Genomic DNA, 22149 nt, shown 5'->3' with positions numbered 1-22149 from the left:
AAGGTAGAATGAATTATTTATTGCACACAAAAAGACAAAGAAATACGATTTTTGAATGTGGTTTGACTCACACAACATCAAAACCTTCACAGTTCAAAGCAAGTCCTCAATTGCCTTGGGTCCACTGAAGGGTAAATCCATAACAATTAAAAAAGACAAACATATTTAACTTTATCTAAAACACAAAAAAAGGCAACGCTTGGCCTTTGTCTCTAAATAAAATCAACGTATGAATCAAGTATTAGATCCTTTGAAGCGTGGTTGTTCTTCCACGTCAACAGGCTTACTTCTGCTTCCAATGTGTCTGAAGAAGGATATGAACCCAGAGGTGCTTCCTTGATCCTCTACATGATTCCCTGCCTTCCTACCAAGCAATGATCTCCTGACTCCTGCTGCTTCTTCTTCTCTCACGTTTTCTGTCCTTGATCCAGAGGAGTACGATGACCTTTGAGACATGCTTCTCTGGAACAAGTCTCCCAGCCGGAAACCAGATCCTGGAGATCGCCTGGTTTCATCCATGGAAACGGCCCTGAGCATTGGACCCTTCGACACAGTTCTCGGAATGGGGCACTCAGGAAGAGATGTAGAACCCGCAGATGTAGAACCCCCATTTTCCTGATTGGAGAAATAGGGGAGGTAATTGCCTTCATCACTCTCCCAGACTCCATCATCAAGGTCATCTCCACCTGAAGCTGAGGATAGTCTGCGTTGGTGCGATTGTCTGTCTCGGTGGGAGCCGTTTCTTTGGGTGCAAGTAAAGGGACTCAGGATAGTCCATGGGGAGCCCACACCCTCAATGTCGGAAAAGAAGAAGTCTCTGGTTCTAGGCTGAGGGGTACTTGGGGTAGCTGGTGTGTCTCTTGTGCTCTCCGACTGAGGAGGAGTGCCTGAAACTCTGTCCTCATCGAGGCTGCTTTCGCCGTTTTGGTAGCGAAGCACCTTCCGAGTTATCTCACGCATCTTTTGAGCTTCTTCTTTGTTTTTTAGTTCCGCCATGATCCCGTCCTCCTCCTGGAATTTGGGTTGTTTTTTCTCAGGTCTCTCTTGTCTTGTGCGCGGCGCAGCCTCAGTTTTTGCTACAGATCGAACATTGGGCGAGCTGCACTCAGACGGGGATCCTTCGATTGTGGGCAGTATGTTCTTCCTGCATCTGACTATTCCGTCTGGAACGTTGGCGAGAAAGCTGTGCAAGGCCGACTCCAAGCACAAGGAGTCCTGATCACGCTCAGGTCCCAGGCAAGACACTGTGGAGCGGCGTTTGGCTACAATTCGCACACTCTCCTTCTGCTTGCGCCTCTGCTCGGCTGCCTCTCGCTCTCGGTTGTCCTACAGCGAGAATACATTCAAGTAAAATAGAAACGCAGTGCAAATTAATGCCATAAGGGGACAGGAGGACAGCGCTTGCAAACATTAAAAGTACTCAACATTAAATCATTTTAAGTTTATTTAAGGTGGCCCTTAAATACAAAGCAACAGCATCATTTTCACCTGTGATGCGGTTTATTCCCTTGCACATTGAAGTATTATTGTAAATTCTTGAGATTCTTACCCGGACAGCTGTGTCAAACCGCTTGCAAAACGAATGAAAGATGGAGCAGCACTCCTCCAGTTTGAAGGTTGCTGGGTCTTCACAGAAGTACTCCGCGACAGCGTTGTTCAGAGCCTTTAGCTCCCGGAGAGAGGTCTCCAGATCGGCCAGCTTGGCCTCAGCCCTCTGAGGAAAGAAAACATAGAAAGATATGAAGAAGAGGAATCTAGATTGTAGACTGACTGAAGTGTTCACAAGCTCAGCGTGGGCTTTTTCTATACATTTTGGTTTTCAACAACAAGCGGAGACTTTACCACGAGAAATGTCTCCATTTGTTGTATGAGGCCAGGCTGTCTGCTGCTGTACAACTTCACTTCCTTGACTTTCTTGACTTCCCTCTCAAAGTCTGCGATGACCTCCTCTTTGCAAACTCTGTGTTAGCAAGCAACGTTTATACATTGTGCGGAACGTATTCCAAGTAATACAATAACGTGCAAACTACCAACCAGATACAGTATCAGATTGAAACAGACAACATTTGAAGCCACTATTGGTGAACAAACCATGTTCAGTTCAATCACCAAATAGATGCGAGTATACTAATGATAGCCACCTGGAGCCCAACCCAATGTGTTCAAGCTGGGTGTGAAACGTCAGCAACTCGGCATCGATGTCCTCCGCTTGCTGTGGGTGGAAGACAAAGCTTTGTGACAAAGCGTGACAACAGACTTTTTCATAATTTCACATATTTTTTGTCATCCGTCCATCCCAGGGCTCCTCCTCACCTTGGCAACATAGTGCATGAGGTTCATGCCAGGCTTGTTGGCCTTGGTGTCTGCCAGCTTGAGCAGAGAAGTCATCCTGAAGCCAATTGCATTGGCACTGGCACTGTAACCACCCTGAATAATAAATGATTTGAATGGGGTATTCATCAGTACAATAAATGCTGAGTAAAAAGCCCAAAGGGCAGCTTAAATGCACCCGATAAAATACATCCAATCATAAGAAATATACGTAATTCTAAAAGAAAAATACCAACCGCGTTCATGTAATTCCCGGCTTTTAATACCAGTCGAATGACCGAGTGGAGGTCATCACACTCCAACAGCTCTAAGGGGAGAGAAGAAAAAAGAGATGGAGACAAAGAGCCATAATAAAAAAAAACTCAAATAAGAACTGGTGGTGTAAAACACAATCCAGGTTGAGATTGTTAGCAGCTTTAGTGGATGTGTGAGAAATGTTACCATTAGCTGCTTTGGTCATGACAGCAAAAGAGTTCTTCACGTCCTCCATAAGAGGAAAGAATTCCTCCCTCAGCACCATTGTTTTCAGGCGTTCCTCATAGCTGAAGGCAAGAGACGTCAATAAAAAGACAGCCATCTATTATACGTAATATGCTGACTATGGGCGAGTATCATACAACCCAACCTTAAAATACCCGAATTATCCCTTTAAAGCCAAGGGATATCTGTATGAGGAAACATTTTCAAATTGAACAACAAATCACCAAAAACATTAGCGCAGGAAAACTAACCCCGGCACTTTGACCAGCTGCACCATGAACTGGTCAGCCTCAGGTAACACGGAGAGGTTCCCACTGAATGACAGCAGCTGCTTCACCTGTTCACACACACAAGTTTGATTCAACAAACATGGAGGATATATTTGTTATAATTCCGTCTTATATACATTACAAGATCAAACTGGAGAAAAGAGGGAAATGGAGCCCTCGGGTAACATGATTGATTAATATGAAGCATTTGCATTAATGGACATCCGTACTAAAATGATTGCAAACAGATTTTTAATAATGAAGGTGAATTATGAACTTTAGGTCAAAAATTAAATTATTTTAAAATGGAAAAAAATGTGATATCTCAGTATAAAGCAATGAATCATCTGTTGATTCACGTCTGTCTGTCTGCATCTTCCTTAACGGTAAAGTCTGCCTCCGGAGTTTTTTTTCGCCGTGAACCAGAGTGTATTTTTTAATGCGAGCAGCCGCAACTTGGGTGCGTGATGCAACTAATTCATAGCAGGTGTATTGCTCAGGATGCAAGGAAGCGCAGTGTTGAGTAGGAGGTAAGAAGGTGTTTGTATGAGAGGTCATCAAGAAAGCTGCAAGCATCAACACGCAAATGTTCATTCGTCTTATCTTGTTGCATATAGGATTTAATTGGAACGATGTGAAGCGGCGAGTGGAGCTGCTGTTACCTCACTTTCTTCTGGCAGTAGTTTACAAAGCTCTTTTAGCTTTCCTGTCCCAAATCTCAGCCAGTTCCCTTTACAAATATCCTGCACCATTTCTGTCACTGGCCTGTAGAGGGAGACGAAAGATAACAAGAATAAGAAAGCCTGCCATAATCAACAGGACTTATCGGACATGATTAGTCACGCCAATCAAACAATTTACAGATAATTAAAACCCTGCCTGAGTCGGGTTATCCATCACACATCTCTATTTCAAGTTGCAGCAGCGTGACATTGCTGTTGCACACCACTGCCTGATTTGAGCGAGCCCTCTTTACAGTCAAACAAGTTAACTGATATTTGCTTAATGTCCTGCAAATGCCCTCAAATAGCATCACCAGATGCCTTTTCGTCACTACCACCCGGAAGCAGAGGGAATTTGAATTTGACTAACTTAAAAGCTAAAGCTCATTCCAGTACTTAGCTGTTGACATGCATCTGGTGTGCATTTGGTATTCAAAGTCAGAACTTAGTGAACCTTGGACCGAAAGAGACATCATGATGATGAGGTTCACACACAGAAACTGGATCCAGTGCAGGAGAGACTCCATAAAATGTTTATATGTTGGGACAAAAATCTAACTTTACTACGTAGAATTACAATTTGGAGGCAAAAAACTGAAATTACTTGTAAAAATTTAAACATGAATAAAAAACAAACAAAATGGGTTTTGCTGTAATAATGGAAATGCAAGTATCAGTATAAAGGGAGATAAATATGATTTCAAAAAGGTTTTGTGTATTACTGAAACAGCACTTCTTTTTTTTTGTTATTCTACCATTATCTTGAAAAGAATAAAAAAAATCAATTTCATCATATGAGGTAATTTGCTAGGTTGGTATAAATGCATATGAATGCACGATATTGCAGAACTGTTGTGTTCACAGTGAGATCACAACAAGTCTGTTGCCTATCACCGCCCTGAGTGCCCCAACGAGCACAGCTGGCCGTGTTAGTAGATACGTAGGGACTCAAAAAGCAATTGTGTTCCTTTTGTTACATGAAACTGTATTTCATAAGAAACAACTACATGGAAAGAATGAAACATGCAGCTACATAACACTGGTTATCCAACATGGCTGCTGGGTGTATCGTCCCCCCCCTCCCCCCTCCCCCACTGGGTCAGGACTGTGTTTTCCTGTCATTTAAATATTAATACAAGTGAGGCATAATTGTTCTCCATGTTGACACTGAACACTCAAGTGATGTTTAAAAAGGCATTTCCCTATATTTGAATATGGTCCACTGAGATAACGAGCCTGTTGGTTGGGTAATGATTAGCGTGTTAACAGTATGTCTGACATGAGAGCAACCTGCTCAGACCTCTGCTAACTGCAGTTCCTCCACTTGAAGTCCCTTTGGTTTTAGTTGTGTATGCATTTTTGTGGGTTTATTCGCTAAATCATCACTCTTAAAGAGACATCCCTCTCTTTAAGATTGAAATTTGGCAATCCTTACCTCTTGAAATGTCTCAGGAAGATCCCAATATTCATACTCTTTTTAGAGTCAAGGATAGTGACCTAACGATAAAAGGAAAAACAAAAAAAGTTATTTATTGTTCTCTGTTCAACCATATTCAGATGAGAAGATAAATCTATACTCAACATTATATTTCACATAATATTTAAGGAAGCAAAACAACATGGTTTTAATTTAGCACTTCCTCATTGATGACATGATTAGTGTGGAACTTTGAAAAAGCAGTTCCTATTTGTGTGTTCATTACTTCCCTAGTTTGAACATTCTACGGGTATTACTGTGCCCATAGAAACATAGGAAGGTCTGCATCAATTACTGTAAATCAAATGTCAGACAGAATTTCAAATATGGCCCGAGTGCAAAGCTAGCTATTCACCTGAGGCTCCTTTGGAAAGAGGTCCATGCCATCAAAGGTCTTCAGACCCACGATCCTCAAGTTGGGCAGCGAGGCCCGTTTGTCGACATGACTGAACAACTCCTCCATGCTCGGGATATCCAGCACCAGATCCCTCTGAGGTCGTTTAGACGTCCAGACATTCAATTTGCCAAGGACACGCTGGCTGGGAATGGTGTCCCAGTTCAGCTTTTTCATGGAACGCCGGTGGCCGGTACGAGAAAAAGGAGGGGGAGGAAGGGGTGGTGGAGGAGGAGGAGGAGGAGGTGGTGCTGGTGGTGGTGGTGCTGGTGCAGCAGTAACACACATGGGGGGAGGCGCAGGAGAAGATGACTCCAGATCTGAATCTTCCTGAGAATCCGGTGAAAGAGGAGAAGAGTCTTGGGAGGAAAAGTTGGGAGGAGAGGCAGATTTTAAAATCAGCACTCCCTCCATCTGTAAGTCCAAGATGGTGGAAGGAGGAAGTGTCCTGCTGTTAGCCACTCGGATCTGTGGAGATACAGGAATATAAATCCATAAGAGTGCAGTGTTTGAGACGAAAAAGAGGACTTGGAACATGAAACTATGCATCAACAACATATCATACAGATCAGTTTCCTGCTCTATATCTCAAACTGATACTTTGCTGAAAGGTTGCCAAAAGCCGATATCATTTTAGCAAAATTCTTAAAGTTCTTGGTAAAAAATGTGATTTATTTAATCAAAGAGAAGCCTTCAGAAGTGCTTTTTTATTACCTGTGAAAATAGGCTATCTAAAGGCAGACATAGTTTGTCAATAGTGCCATTACTTTCTCACTTATAGAGGAACTGCTATCATTGTTTTACCTTCTACTTCTCTTCCCTGAACTATACAACACACCATAACAATTGCTCCATAAATATGTTTTCTCCTGATTATAGTTCTTCCATATGGTAATAATATAACACGAAACTTCATTGAGAAAATCCTACTTTTTAATGCTTCTTTCTTCACAGCAAAGGTAAATTCCCTGACTTGACCGTTTATATCACTTATTAGAGCCAAGTGGTGTATATTCGGCATGCATGCCAGCCATCCGCCAACCAATATATTCATAAAGATCTACTACTTCAGAAATAGTCTGTTTTTCTGCCCATATCCGCTGCTCATCTCCGAGGAGGGAAACTGTTGCAATTAAGAGACGCGCCAACTAGAATTAAGGAAATTGTACTAAAAAAATATCTTATTTGCTGGGATATTAATAAAACACGTCCGCGCGTTCTCAACAAACAAGGCATCATTAATTTGACAATTTCTTAAGCGTGTTTCGCTGTCAAGTTATTCACACACAGTGAAGGGCGCACAAAACGTTCACAAATCATCCATCATACACAATAAAACGCACAGTGGCGCTTCAATTGACTTTTTTTTGGTTTGACTTACCGTGCTATTGAAACGCAGCTGTCATATAAATCCTCAGTCACTGATCGTGCCTCGTGCTCACGCGAAGTGCGGTCTACAGCCTGTCTGTCTCACGAACAGCAGTCACAGGTGCGAGGCGCGCCTCCACCAATCACATTCAAGTTAGTTTCCAGGTACGAGAACGCCCTTGTAGGGAGAGGCAAGTAAAATGATGGGGGGAACCCACTTCCACTTGGTGATCAACAAAAGAATTACACATACATGATAATAATAATTTACAAATGCAGCCTATGTATAACATGCTCTATCTTTACTTGGCTAGCAAATTCTAATTCATAACCTAAACAAAGGCAGGTATGAGTACATGAATAATACCTTGTCGTTTTTTTTATTTTAAAAAGGCAGATGGAAAAGTTATTGTTCATAGATGTAAAATACAATACTGTGAAGAAAATAAATATCTGAACTATATGTGAACTGCTGGTGTCAGAGGAGAGCTGCTTCATAAATATATCAATCATACTGGAGTTATCTTCATTATAAAACAGGAGAGTTTACTTACATGAGAGACATTGGATAAATGATGCTTGATTAGGAGATTATTTCTTACAATACCTTTGTACAATTGTAATCATCAGGTTTTGACTAAATCCAGATGGTTGCGTCTCCGTTTGCATGCAACAGAAAGAAAGCACACTGGGCCACAGCGCAATTTAAATGGGATGAAAGCAAACGTAAGATTCAGCTAGACCGTTTGAAAATGTACACTTTTAATTTGTTCCCTCGGGGTGGGGTGGGACTTTTCAGGTCTGAGTGAGGAATGAAGGCAGAGTATCACATCAATCCATGACACAACTTCATTTATCATCTTAAATATCATTATGTGCAATCATTCATACAGTACAGTACACCAGCTCAGACTAGAAAATATTGATTGTACACAAATAAAATATCTCATTTTATAAATCTTGGTTCTTTTCTCAGCAACAATCTAAAGACTGCTATAAGAGTGACTGTAAATGCTCATCACACCTTTTTTTTTTCTCAATTTACTGGTTTCACAATTACGGAACAAAACATATCCTATTGCCATTCATTTCAGTGTTGGGGTTCGGGATGTTCAAAGGGGCAGGTTTGGAAAAGAGGAGTCACATTGTTTTTTAATATTGCTGTGCGACGATCAAACAGACCAGGAGCTGATCAGTGGAACTGCAATTTTAGCCGCAGGTGAGGCCAAGGTGTAACCGAGCGACTCTTACAGTCAGAATAAAACAAACCCATTTGACACACTGACAGATACGAGCTCAGTAAAACACAAGCCAACCAAATCACACAACCTATATCTGCTTTTCATCATGAATCAATTGTCTTTAAGACAATTAAAAGGAAACCCACATTTTGGATTTTTGCTTCAGCCAGTATCAAGATGTGAATCAACTGTAAGCATAGCGTCATGCCAGTCCATGCGAGCAGAAGGCCAAGAGTGGAGCATCAGTGCGTTCACACACACCTGAACGTTGGATCGCTGCCTGCCATGCAAATACAGATGAGACAAGAAGGTGGAGGACTAACCCATTAACTGATCAGCACGGTAAAACATTCATTATACTGGATTATCTTCATCTCACGTCAGAGGTTTGACCCTGGAACACTAAACCACGTTTGATCGGGTAGTTTAGAAATATCAATTACAGAGTATTCTCACATTAGTGTGTCATCTGCAAAAACGTCACACTCATGAATTGAGTAATTTGCACACAAGTCTCAGGGTACAAATGTGTCGATTCCAACAGATTAACAGACATAATGAACATAATAAATACAATGACGCATACAAATTACATTACACATTACATTTGTAGTACCATGCCGATATTTTGTGGTAATACCGTCTCCTAATTGTCAACAATAGATGATTGTTTATTATACTTAGTGTTTCAATTAAAGAACATGAAGCAAATGATGAACAAGTAGTGTTATCCCATTCCCCAATTTACTAACTTACAAGCTTGTGTGTTGAAATATTAGGATTAGTAATATTAGACAGCTACAGTAATCTTCAGTGTGAAGAAAGGTAACCACAGACAAATATATTCTGCTTCAGGGAGACCGAAAGATATGACCCAAGATGTCAAAAAAACACATTTCAATGTATCAATGTGAAAAAATATGCAATGAATTCCTTTTAAACTCAGTCTGTTAAACAATTAATTATCAGGTTTGTTGTTAACTGTGTGACGTGCTCATCCTGCCTCCTCAGTCCACCAGTGAGACTGAACCAACCAATGGAAACACATCGAGGGTACAGTAAACATCGATCTCAATTATCTTTGGGTAAATAAAACACAATTAGTAAAGATCCCAACCAGTAGAACTTTTTGGGAAGCTGTGGCAGTGTTCCTTAAACAATCGTTGCATATACGAGTTGAAGTCAAAAAGGTTACTATTGAAATCTGTAGCATTTCTGCTGATTACAGACGGAGTCCTACAGTACGTTCCCTCTAAAGCACCAGCAGACATTGCCCAAACAGTATACTGTCCTTCACTCTGAAGCACGACTAGTACTGAAATAATAATTACAAATTAAAAAGATGTCAGTCAAACAGCAAGAACTAAACTCAACACAGCAGTGTTTTTGTTTTATAAGCTACAAACAATCATACACCATTTATTTTAAACAGTACTTCATTTGAAATGTACATTGATTTGAAATGTCCAAGCATTCCTTTTCCAGTGTACCATACAAATCCCATTCATGTGTATTTATCTTTCTTCCTGCAGCCCACATGTTCATGTAGTGCGTAAGCTCATAAAGAAAGAGGCACACGAGGAGAGTGATAAGGTCTGGAAGAGTTTTGACGTAATGTTTGCTTACATCCCGTGTGTTTCAATGGATTTGTCATGTTTCCTTTTTGTCATCGGTCTCTGTAACCAAGATGGTGCGGGGGTTGAAGTTTAACTCTGGGAACAATAATGACCATGAACATGACGAGCACAAGTTCACACAGCAGAATGGTGCTGACATAGAAGGGGAGTCAAAAGGGAGAGAGAGAGGGGGGGGGGGGGGGGTGAACAGATCCTCTGGGAACAAAGCACACAGAATAGGTCAGAGTGGAAAAAAAGGAAGTTGGGAAGAGGCACTGAAAGCCCCCTGACTGTTCATGACACTGGCCGCTTGGTTCCCTGCTGCATTTTGCCCACTCATCAATAATACCCTGCAGTCCATCTGTCCAATCATCCAGCCACACGCTCATCTCACATCTCAATCCACCCAATTACAATGTATGCGTTTCCCTCTGTAGTGGTCCTCTGTAAGTTGGGGGGTTTCGACAGGTAGCAGGTGGAGGTGGTTGAGAAGGAGGCTGCAGGAGATCCAGTAAAAACCTTCTCACTGCTCCTCCAACCAGGAGGGCTTGTCGGCCCCCGGAGGCCTCAACTTTATGTTGAACTGCTTCAGCGTCTGCTCCAGCTGCTGCTGGTTGCCAGCAAAGTACGCCGAGATGGCGTTGTGGAAGAGGAGGAGCTGCTTATGCATCACCTTCACCTGATGGAGAGAAACAAAGGGAGCTTGGGAATTATGCACATCATCACAAAGACAACACACCGAGTAAATCCGACATTTCACTTTGAAGGCTGATGATGATGATGATGATGTAGGCCTACCCTGCCCACTAACCTTATTCTCCTCCAGGAACTTGAGTTTAATGATGACGTCTGAGCGGAGGTGTTCATACTTGTCCTTCTGGACTTGGTACTGTTCCTGAGCAGCATCTATGCGGGCCATGGCAACAGCGTCCCTCGGTCCCAGACTCAGTTCCTCCAGGTCTGACCGGTAGGCATCAAACTCCAGTCTGTTCATAGAAAACAAAGATAGAAAATAGTTTTAAATGGCCCTAAAACATTGCTCTTTACTGTAAAATTGGATCCCACATATTCCATAACACATGATAGACTACTGTATTTGTGTTTCTGTGCACCAATCAGGATTTAGCAATGTTTGAAGAAAATTGCGATTTGAAGCTAAACAGTCCTTGTGGAGAGCAAACGAGGCGGAACGCAACTAGCTACTTGTGAAACATCTTAATTGTACTCGTCGTCTCTCAACTCCATCTCTAGTCTCACATCTCAAATTACTAATCTGAGTGTAAATAACGAGCAGAGTATGGAAGAGGAAAATCCTCTGGCTTCAACCTAACCCCAGAAATATAGCCCCCAGAGGCTCATCTGTCCTCAGACTGACAGCCGATGTTAAACTCTATTAAAAATGTATGAAAATAATATTGATTTCCAAACACTAACTCTTGGTTGTCACCATTTTTAGTCATAAATATTTATTGTTCAAGAAAAACAAGTTGAAAACTGAAAACAAGTTCAAGCGCTTTAAGAAAAAGGATATAGAGGGAATATTTAAAATGTTCAGACTGAATGGGAAATTTCAAATGTCACGAGAATAGCTACGCACAAAGAATTCATTGTGTGCATCACATTCTCATCGTAGCTGAGAGAGATGGAACAAATTCCTTGCATATCATTTAATGAATATAGTTATGCATTCATTCGGTGTAAGGATTAAAACCTAAACCCAATCCGTCCGTTCCTTCCTAAGTGTCGTCTTTATCCGTCTGATAATCTCAGATGAAAAGAATCATCGATGTGCTGCATGTGCTTACCTTGCATTTTCATACATCTTGATTGTCATGAGGGTGTCGTCCATGGTCTTGTTGACCAGTGTGTTGATGCTTGACACAAAGAAGTTAACGGCACCAAGTAGAGTCTCCCCATTCTTACACAGCAACTTTTGAGTCTCTGCATTGTAGCCAAACTCATCCTGTGAAAGAAAATGAACGCACATGAATGTATTCATGTTTCCCAATGTTGTCTACACACAAACCTGTTATTCAACTTTCAAGCAGATGGATGTCTTAAGAGTTAAAGCATCAAAGCCACACAAAGAGATTTTTAGGCCTCACCCGCAGCTCTGGAGATTTCTGACTGAGGTCAGCAAAGGTGTCCCCCAGTGCATGCTGGGTCTGCACCATGTTGTAGAAGTGGTTGGTGAGCGCTCTGGCCAATCGCAGCACATTCTCATATTTCTTTTTAGTGTCTCTCAGCACCTCAATCTGGGCCTCGAGCTCCAGGTCCACAGTCCGGGAACCCCGACCGAAACGCTCTGAGATCATTTGCTTCGTACACTGAAAAAATAAATAAAAAGGAAGACGCACAGAGACATCAGGAACACAACGCATACCGCATAAGGACATTCTCAGGAACAGACACAAATAAATAAATCCCCAAGTAGCATTTTATCATGAAGCTCCAACACTACAGAACCTCAGATACCTTGTAGGTGTTGAGACCCCACTTCTTCATCGTTTCTAGCTTCTCCACAGCCACGCCGCGGGTCGCGTCGTCTGCCACCATTGACGAGCTGCTGCTGCTGTGGTGCATGTTGGAACCTGAGAGACAATGTAGAAACACAGGAACATTGTAAAAAAAACAAACGCAAGTAAACAAACACAAACGCAGGTAGACAAGATTAAGCACAGCAAAGAATAGATCATATAGAGAATCGAAAAAAAAACGACTTAAAGTACATTAAAACTGTGCTGCATTCGTGTCCATCACCATTATCCCTCACACCACTGTAAAACATGCACTGGAGTGAGCTGGAGTTACGAGTAAATAAATAACAGGACATATTGGGCTCAGGAAAATAACATTAAATTACTTGTATTGCGCTTTAATAGAAAGAAGATATTCTGGGTCACTGCAATCTGATTAATCAATGTCGAGCCTTTAGCATTCAACTTCACATCCTTCCCTCCCCAGTACCTTGGTGCTCATTTGATTGGCTCGCTATGCGGCAGAGGATAGAACTGCTTGGGGGAACGCTACTTCGCCTGGCCTTCGCGCGCAGGTCTGTGACCGTGGGGTGGGGGTGGGGGGGGGGGGGGGGGGTGGGGGGGGGGGGGCAGGTATGGATGAAGGAATGGTTCAGGGTCAGTATGAATTAGGGTGTGGGAGTGGGATTTACGTTGGATTTTTGTGTATATTATGGGAATGTTTTAACGGGATCAGGATTTAAAATGATAGTTGGATATTTAGGGTATAAAACATGACGTAATTATTGAACAAGCGTGCCAAAAATGGAACGATAAACGTAGGAGGACGATTGTGGGGAGGAGCAGGGAAATGCAGAAAAGAGAGAGAAAAGTGCAAATCACAAAAGGGAGAAGAGGATGATGAGGAATGTGTGGGAGGGAATGAAGAAAAGGATGACAAAGATAGACAAGTACAAAGATGAAAAGACAACATTTAGTGACAATAAAGACAAATGAGTGATGATGAAGACGGGGGCAGTTTGAATTGCAGCGGAACTAAACATTGTGATAAATAAACTGGATTTGCCTTTCATTTCATCATGATAAATAGAAAAGATTAGACAAGATGAGAGAAATGAGGGCCTCCAAAACTTAAACGTTGACTAAGCTTCTCCCAATATCATCTTACTTCACCATATACTATATTCAATGTCTTAGCACAAACATGCAAGACAGAACAACCAGTAAGAAAATGATGTCAAAGAAATGCTGTGATAGAAAAAAAGCCACAATTTAAAAGAGAGGAGCAGGCGGAAGGAAGGAAGTGTACTGCTCCTCTCGCCTCTGAAAAAGAGAGAAAATGCTGAAGATCAAAAGGACAGAGAAGGTGGATCCCAGTTATGTAAAAAAAGACTTTCCAAAATGAGATAGCCATCATGTGAGCGATATACATTAAAATCAGAATGACATTATGTGTTGCAGTTAACTAAAAAGTACTGTACTACATATTTACAGACTGGAGGCTCTGGATCCTAAAAACGTCCTCCGTCGCAAAAAATGATTCCATCACATTTTGGAAATAAACTCTAGATTATAAATAATAATCCGGTCTAAGGAGCCACCTAATCCTGTAACTGGGATCCTTTTGTTAAACTCTGCATTGTAGTGCACAGCAGGGCCTGAGAGAGAGAGAGAGAGAGAGAGAGAGAGAGAGAGAGAGAAGCAGAAGTATTAGTATTTAAAAAACTACTCAAAGTGTTAATTCCCTTTGATACAGTTTATTCAGCTACACTGCCGACGTCAATGCTATCACACAACTCACAGACACAGCGTAATGGATTCATCATTTAGTATGAAATGTGTGATTAATGGGAGTACTGTGATCTGATGTAGGATACTTGTGGATTTCTTGACATACGACTTCAAACCGTTGCTCGACATTTAGACATATTTGATAATAAACTTGTCTTTTACTATTATAGTACAGTTACAGTATATCGGAAACTTTACAATGGTCATGAGTTGTGACATGTAGACTGTTAAAAACAATGCAAGGGGCTGCGTTGGTGGAGGAGAGCGAGAGGATCCTGGCCGAGGCTGTAGGAGGATCACTAGAGGAACCAAGGAATCTATCGGTACCATGTCAGGTGAGCTTGTCAGAAAGGGGCTGAACTTCAAAATATCTGAAGAAAAATTAGTTTTATGGGTACTGATGAGTTACCCCTTTACACACGTGCACTTTATGTTAATCCCATGCATTTTTTGGACCAAAAGCTGGTATCAACCCCAAAATTGCTTCAACCACTATGAGGCATAATAGAGCATAGGGATGGCCATCCTGTACCTCCATTATAATGTTCTTAACCCTTATTCACTTTCACAATTTATTTTAATAAATTCTTAAATCAGATTTATGACTATTGTCACAAAGTGCTGCATCTCGCATTAACCTTCAGGTTCCAGTCTTTCAGATGTATACCAGCTCTCTGTGGCATAATACCCTGATGACCTGCTATTCCTCCCAAAAAAGGGTTTGTTTTTGCTTTTTTATTAAGCCTGGTTTTACCATTAAAAGGTGCAGTGTGTTGGACACCTAGTGGTGAGTACTAGAACTTATCTGTGTGCCAAGCCTGTAGGTAATGTACGGTGGTTGACACAAATGGCGCCATCTTAAACCATAGTGTTATATCACTATAGCAGACTCCATGAAAAAGGACCCTCTGCATACGTAGATATAAATGGCTGACATTACGATCAGACTAAACACTTTTGTGCTCATGTGGTTCTTAAAATCAATAAAGCTCATCATTCACTCGGCCCTCCTGCTCCCTCCCATATGTGTGCATAGAAGAACCATAAATAAGTGAGTACCACAGACCACAAAGGCACATCTTCAGATGCAGTGGAGGCTACGGCGAGCTAGGGAGGAATCAGTGCAAATTGACCACAAATGAATCGCAGGACGATCTCATGGGAAGAATGATGAGAGGCCCCATGAACCAAACACTTCACCGTCATTAGACTCGCTGAATAACGTCGGAGGCAGAGGCGCAGCACAGTGTCGAGTCAAAGTGGAACGGCGACGTAGCTGGGAGGAGACTGAAGAGGTATCAGAGATCAGTGAGAGAAGAAGAGAGAAGTGGGACTCTACCTTTGATTGAGCTGGTGGGGATGATTCCCTCCGCTGTTCCTCCATAACCGCCCGATACAATGCTTGTCTCGTTGAGATTGGGACCCGATACCATCACCTGCTGCAGGTCCTGCAAAGTTTAAGTGGGGAAATAAAATAAAATAAAAAAAGAACAAGAAGAAGGGAAGGATTGAGGGGTTTGGGGGGGGGGGATACGTAGACAGGAGATTATCACTTGAGTGTTAAATTCAGACAGTGTGGGTTAGAGGCTTATTCACTAAAGGGGGACAAACACTACTATGTTAGAGGTTAGTCAGTACACACACTCTTAAGGCAGTGTCTAAATGTAACCCCTTATCTGGAAGCCAACAGGAAAAACTATGAAGTATGTGAAAGACGGCAAACACACCAAAAGTACCCAGTCAATAATCAACCTAACCTGAATCTCCTGCCCTGATAGGAGCGAGCGAGAGGACGACAATACCACCGCTACGACAGTCTAACGCAAGCAGTGACTTCGACCATCTATGCGGCAGGAAACGCTCCTGCAAACTATTTCCTCCTTCCCAAAAATAATCACAGGTTTCAGTAAAGCTCTGGATCGGGAGGGGAACTGTGTTACGATCCATCTTATGAGCCAGTAAAGAAATAAATAACATCTGTGAGGAATTTATGGAAAATAAAAAAAATCTGTACTGGAATGATTTTTCACTTTGGAAAACTATGCGCGAGACTTTAGAGTGTTTAACTCTTGCCTGTGTTGTAAGCAAGCCACTTATTTAATTCACTACAGACGTTGCACTGAACTATGGGCAAAGATATGGTCCATTCGACAACGTAAACTGGAGCAAAACATTCATACATTACACTTCCTGAAACTCTAACGCAAGTCTGTGATAAGGAAACTCTAAGCTCTAGTGAACTATTTCCTTTTTGTAAGCAAACCCAAACATGTCTGATCCAGAAGGAAGTAAAAGTTCTACTGCTGTGATTTGTGCTGTTGGAGGTTAAACGAGGAATCTTCAGTACGATACGCAAAATGTATCCAAGCTCTGCTTCAGGGTACTATTTCAGCAGTAGTACGACACGATGAGTATTAGTACATCGCCATTATTGTGTTGCCAACCCCGACACCCGCTAAAATGAAGGACTCACACTCACACATCAAGTGCACACAGAATCTAGGTTGTATTAGCTCAACACACACCAGCTGATTATGAATAATCAAACGGAAACAGGTTGTAATATTGAGGCCTAAGTGTTAGATGCCAGCTATTTTGTTAATACTACTCAATTTGAGGGACATATCTCTCAACACACATCAGGTCTGAGAGACTTTATCTAGAGTTAGTAGGAGCCGAGTTAACAGGCGGCACAATTCAAGCTGCGCAGTGGTTTGCTTCACTTTGTGAAATAGACCGACGTAGTGCTGTGAGGCAATTTAACGCCGCATAAAGTCAAACCACTGAGCAGTACTACACACCAACACACACAAATGGACGAATGGCCTGCTCACCCTGGTGCCTCTGGAGCTCCCTACCTTCTCATCTAAGCTCCACTGCAGTTGTGCAGCCTGCACAGAGATGGAGGGGGAATCGACAAACAACAACGACGACAACAACGACAACAAAAAGAAACAAATAGGAAAAAGAAAGGAGACAAAAAGAAAAAATCCATGACTGAAATCATGAGGCAAGATAGAATGACAAAATAAATCATCATAATGTCCACAAACAGCCGGGATGTAAGATGGAGAGCAGTGATGACTGATGTCACAGCAGCTCACGATTCATCGTTTAGCTAGTTTATGTTGAAGCTTCAAGCGGATCCTCTCGTCCACGGGGTGAACGTGTTTCGCTTGGGACATTGTAGCTTACCACAGCGTGGCCGTGATATTATTTCATCACTGTCACTGGGAAAAAGAAAATACAGAGTGTTGTACAACAATGCAGGTTTCAACGTCAGAAATCTACTTGCTTGACGTCAGTTTTGACTTGCCCCGATACAAACAGTTTTATTTATTAGCGGTCTTAAATAACAGCCAAGACTAAAGTTGGTACAGCGCATGTGGAGAGATGAGAAGGAAGCGAGATGGCTCACTTCGTAGCCACTTACATCCTCAGCTCCACAATGCGTTTCACTATTGTTTTTTTAACCACTGCCAGATCGGGCAAGTGAGTTTCCAGATTTACTAGCACGACAGGCCGTTTTACTTGCCCCGGGCAAATCGGGCAATCTGTATTGTTGAGCTCTGCACTGCACAAATAAAGATGTTTTTTAACAAGACGTTTACAGACATTAAAAGGTGACGTTAACACTGAGGGGAAAACAATCAAGATGGAACCGAGTACACACACACAAAACACAGAATTTGAGTGGCCAGAAAAGAAAATTCTATGGGTTGCGTGGAACCTTTCGGACAAATGGTCTTTATTATAGCATAAGTAGAATTTCTGTCGCCACTTAACATGAACATGATGGACAAAGCCTGTGTAACTACATCTTCTCCTTTTTCTTTCTGGCATCTGTTCAATATGCCCGAAACACTGCCGCAGACACTGATCCTCTCTGGACACTTTGTTTAAATAGAGTCTGTTCCTTGAGATGAAAGGAAAAACTACAGAGCCTTTAAGTCATCAAACAATAATATTGGAAGTCATATCTTAGCAGTGAGGTTTGGTAGACTTATGGAAGTATAACAGCATAAAAGGACATCTTAAAGTAACGTTAACTGTCTGAGTAGACACCGAGTAGACACTGATGCTGCTAGCAGTCGAGCTAGCAGTCTGTTCAACGCTACGACATCTGAGTCCAGACTTCTGCTCGTCCTCAACCTGCCGATATTCGTCTCGATGTGCTGAGAGCGACACAAGGCTGCTGCGGCTCTAAAGTGAGTGCTGCACAGCAGATACCAATCTGATTTCGGAGGGCTTTCACCCAAGGACAAAAGCACAGCCCGTTTCAGATTAATTGCAGAGTTGCTATGACAACTGGTTTAATATGCAGCACCGAAACAAGGGCAGCCGAACGCTTCTCATACGGGAACGCGGTAAACAACACCAAACGGTTGAATACGTGCTTCACCGTGCGATGTTGGTGAGAAGGTAGAGGGGTTTTTCCTTTTAGTACTCGAGTGGAGTCACGTATGGTTTGGTGAGCAAATAACCTGAATCCTCCAGGATCTCCAGTCTGTTTGTCCAACAAGGTGTGCCTTAGGACGCAGGGAAGGGAAAAACCGGTTCCACCTAACGTACTCTACAACTCATCTGTTTCATTGTCACTGACTGGAAGTGATGGAAACATGATGTTGGCAATATACACTTGGGATAGAGCAGTCTCTTTTGATATTGAAGGAGGCAAACAAGTGCTTATTTCTTCTGTAAATGAGCACCTACATCTGAGAGTTTAGCTTTTCAGTTCAACACCGAGCATAGAGCACAGAAGTATGTCCTCAACCCTGAACATGAGGCCACATGAACAACTGCTTCCCAAGGAGAGTGGAAACTACAACACCTAATTTCCCAGTTCTTTCCACACATGTATCCAAGCAAGCCACGTAATACAAGGACTTGTGGTTGTGTACGACAGGCAACACATAACACAATAATAGTTAAACCCAGGCAGAGAATACAGCATTTAAATCACTACAAAAGGACCGGAGCAAATCTCCTGAATGATCATCCTGCTCTCAGGTTAATACAGATACATTAAAGCAATATGAGAGAACAACAAGTGACGGGCCACAGCCATACAGCCAGTGTTGGAGACTCTATTTGCTAATAGGATTAGTCTTAAACTGTACTCTGCATATTATCACAGGGTAGTGCTGTGGTAGTGTGAATGGTCGACTCACTTAGCTGATCTCCTGATAGCTGAGAACTATACCCCGAAACACAACTTCAAACAACGGAAGGCTCGCATTAATCCGTCAGACTGGGTTAAACCAACCGCACCACCACGTAATGACATCAGGCTTAAATGTAGGGTTCATTTTCTTCATGTGCGCTCATGTGAATGATATAAGCTGCAGAGACAGTCCTGTATTTATCCTGAGCAGACAAATAAGATACATTACTTACAAGTACATGAATAAGAAAATAAACAACTCTGTCTCACTGGTTTGCTTTTGAGTGTGCACATTATCTTTTGTCAGCTTGGGGTTGCAAGCGGGTAAATGCTTAACAGTGTGTGTAATAATAGCTTTAAATAGGTTGACAACAGCTACACAGGCTGGTGTCAAAAGGTTACACACAGTAGGGCGATATATAACTGTGACCCACCTGTTCAAGGCTGTCATCTTCTGGGAGGGTCCCTGTGTCACCGTTACTGTTGATAGGAATCTCCATTGTGGCAGCTTTACTCATAATGCTGTCTGTCATAATGCACTATGTCTGTGTGAAAGAAAGAGAGAGAGAGAGAGAGGAAGATAACGTGTTGAAACAACAAACTGACATATGTAAATGATGTCAGAAAAAAAAAGACAGGGATGGAAAAACAGCGAGGCCTTAATCCTGATTTGTAGAGGACGGAGCAAAGAGCGTAGTCAAAACAGCCAAATCATGAGGCAGATGGGAATATAATTGCCACAAATAAGCGAGGAGGTGGTTTTCAAAGAGCAAGGCTACCGCTCGGCATGAATACAGCACACCTATGAAAGGCCCACGCTAAAACACCGCCGCTACAGTGAGCTGTTGAAGTGGCCACTCTACTCTACAGTCTGTTAACAAGGTCCAGATGTTAGCAGAACCCACTCCCTAAAAACACAGACTAGTGGGGAGATAGCAAAAGGATTAGATCAACACTGATTAGTCATTCTAATAGGTCAAACACGTACATTCAAGATGTGCAATCGCATAAGCATGAAAGGGCTGGACAAGCAGTAATTTAGCTCCTATTTTTGGGCTTGGAAGGAAATAGTGTATTCACTCCAACAATCACTGAATGTACTGTATGTATTTGTATTTGTGTGCGTGTGTGTGCATCCCGTCACAGGATGCATCCAGCAATCAGATATATGCAGCATAACTCAAAATGAGTGTACGGTTTGTGTGTATTATATAAGTAAACTAAGGCAACACATTTGATTAGTTAAAAATAAGCTTTGCAACCATGTGGCTGACTCTTGGTAGTTCTATGGCGGTTAAATCTCTTGCTGGCACCAACGTCCCAGACGTTGTTTGAAGGGAGGTAGCGCTTGTTTACATTTGCTCTGACCTCGCCTATTGTAAGTGGGCTTTTGTGGGCCGTGCCCAGTCCATATCCTGAGGAATGACAACATCTCTGTTGACTTAAGACATTTGAAGTACTGGTTCTCTTGCCCAACAATACTCAACACTAGACATCTCACTGCACTCGTCAGATATTTGGGACGGAAAAAAATGTCCATCTTCTCCATATGAATTGTTCTTTTCAAGGTAAAGTAGGAGATAAAGATACGCTGGAATTTTCACTTGCAGAACAGGCAGGGAAACAAAGGTCATCATAGACTGAGCAACAAAGTACTGCTTTGCATAACATCTACATGAAGGCCCTGATCTTGCTACAGTGCCAAGTCCCTCAATCCACTGTCTTCTGTCTCTTAGACGAACCACCTAAACCAGGCTGACTCAATATGAAACAGCAACAGGGGGAGCTTAGGCATTACCTTGTGTATTAATCATTAACAGCCTATAATTAGGAACGGACAGCTTCCAAAATAACTTGAAGAACACGTGCTATAACAGAGACAATGTTCTTTATCATTATTATATAAGGTAAGATATAGGTTACTATTAAATTGCAAGATCCTGGGAGCCCCGACAGGTGCATCAGCACAGGTGTACAGTTGTTCTCTCTCCAGCAGGTAACTCTAGATGCAGGCCTCCCCCGGTGGGCTCAATCTGCCCAACACAGAGGGGCTTTATCCGGGAAGTAAAGACATAACCGGTTATGAATGTCATACTGAAGCAGAATATGCTTTCTAGAAAAAAGGCCTGCTTCTATGTCACATGAGCAGCTGTTAGGAGGAAGCTGGTCAAAAACACAACCTAGGATTCACTGTGTATAAGCTGGTTGATTAACATATGTAGAAATGACAAACAGACACAATGCAACGTTAATATTGTCGTTTTCAAGCGGTTTGACTTACGGTATGCTTGGTCCCGTCGTTAAAAACAGAGCAGTTGGGGGGGGAAAGCTAGCGAGCGAGCTAATAAAACGGGCTAACGGCAGTGCATCCCGGTTTATGCGCGCGGCTTAGAGGAGACTATTGTGTCTGTGGTCAGTCCGAGGGGGAACAAAAAAATGCCCGTGGGAAACAACGTAGTGCTCTAGTTTAAGAATATGTTGATGCCATAGTCGGGTAAAGCCTTGTTCTTACTGCGTTTGTCTTCGTATCTATCTTATTTTCTTTAATGAAACCAGAAGGAACGCTTTACGGAACTGACGACACCGTACAATTCATTTTGCAGACGGACGCGCTCTGATCCAAAGCACGTCTATTTAGGAGAAGATGGATCACTCGTTACAAAGGCAAAACACTGACATGGTGCTCTCTGGAGCATAGAGGTAACCTTCCAGCCACGCGTCTTTATATACATGTATAAATGAACATATTACATAAATGTATAATACAGTCCAGTTGCCTGATTATAAAAAAGTGTATATTGACATTATTAAAATAGAAT

General features: G+C 42.1%; 2 protein-coding genes across 8 annotated transcripts; both read right to left on the bottom strand.

Moving 5' to 3' along the window:
* fhdc3 (FH2 domain containing 3) lies at positions 1–7778 on the bottom strand. 2 transcript variants are annotated; one of them, XM_031872667.1, is made up of 12 exons: positions 7055–7778; positions 5635–6141; positions 5238–5299; positions 3743–3845; positions 3063–3148; positions 2773–2873; positions 2568–2638; positions 2314–2427; positions 2142–2212; positions 1843–1960; positions 1550–1714; positions 1–1326 (listed from the first exon to the last, which is right to left on the bottom strand). In XM_031872667.1, exons 2-12 carry the CDS (start codon positions 6085–6087, stop codon positions 235–237), a joined length of 2436 nt encoding a protein of 811 aa, XP_031728527.1. In that variant the 5' UTR covers positions 6088–6141; positions 7055–7778; the 3' UTR covers positions 1–234. The 2 variants fall into 2 exon arrangements, with proteins under 2 accessions (XP_031728527.1, XP_031728528.1); XM_031872668.1 differs by lacking the exon at positions 7055–7778 and adding an exon at positions 6604–6705.
* Positions 7779–7876: 98 nt separating this feature from the next.
* Positions 7877–21925, bottom strand: arfip2b (ADP-ribosylation factor interacting protein 2b). 6 transcript variants are annotated; one of them, XM_031872671.1, is made up of 10 exons: positions 21612–21925; positions 19765–19875; positions 17001–17057; positions 15506–15614; positions 13977–14033; positions 12374–12489; positions 12004–12225; positions 11704–11861; positions 10710–10884; positions 7877–10577 (listed from the first exon to the last, which is right to left on the bottom strand). In XM_031872671.1, the coding sequence occupies exons 2-10, from the start codon at positions 19861–19863 to the stop codon at positions 10422–10424; spliced, it is 1149 nt and encodes a 382-aa protein (XP_031728531.1). In that variant the 5' UTR covers positions 19864–19875; positions 21612–21925; the 3' UTR covers positions 7877–10421. The 6 variants fall into 6 exon arrangements, with proteins under 6 accessions (XP_031728531.1, XP_031728529.1, XP_031728530.1 ...); XM_031872669.1 differs by lacking the exon at positions 13977–14033 and adding an exon at positions 12866–12952; XM_031872670.1 differs by lacking the exon at positions 13977–14033 and adding an exon at positions 12866–12952 and having other exon boundaries at positions 17025–17057.
* Positions 21926–22149: the final 224 nt, after the last annotated feature.

Source organism: Anarrhichthys ocellatus, unplaced genomic scaffold (genome assembly GCF_004355925.1).
Source record: "Anarrhichthys ocellatus isolate YVR2014 unplaced genomic scaffold, GSC_Weel_1.0 scaffold65, whole genome shotgun sequence".
In the NCBI taxonomy this organism is placed as follows: Eukaryota; Metazoa; Chordata; class Actinopteri; order Perciformes; family Anarhichadidae; genus Anarrhichthys; species Anarrhichthys ocellatus.
Note: the sequence above shows the minus strand (reverse complement) of the source record. Positions and strands in the feature narration are given on the sequence as shown.

Bases quoted from the DNA above. Each gene is read 5' to 3' on its own strand.
- arfip2b (XM_031872669.1), bottom strand. From the start codon at position 19,863: ATGACAGACAGCATTATGAGTAAAGCTGCCACAATGGAGATTCCTATC. The intron at 17,058-19,764 runs GTGGGTCACAGT...ATCTCTGTGCAG, and splicing joins AAGATGACAGCCTTGAACAG to GCTGCACAACTGCAGTGGAG. The intron at 10,578-10,709 runs GTTAGTGGGCAG...TCTCTCCATCAG, and splicing joins AGTTCCTGGAGGAGAATAAG to GTGAAGGTGATGCATAAGCA.
- fhdc3 (XM_031872667.1), bottom strand. From the start codon at position 6,087: ATGGAGGGAGTGCTGATTTTAAAATCTGCCTCTCCTCCCAACTTTTCC. The intron at 2,874-3,062 runs GTTAGTTTTCCT...TCTTGCCTTCAG, and splicing joins CAGCTGGTCAAAGTGCCGGG to CTATGAGGAACGCCTGAAAA. The intron at 2,213-2,313 runs GTGAGGAGGAGC...TTCCACCCACAG, and splicing joins TCATGCACTATGTTGCCAAG to CAAGCGGAGGACATCGATGC.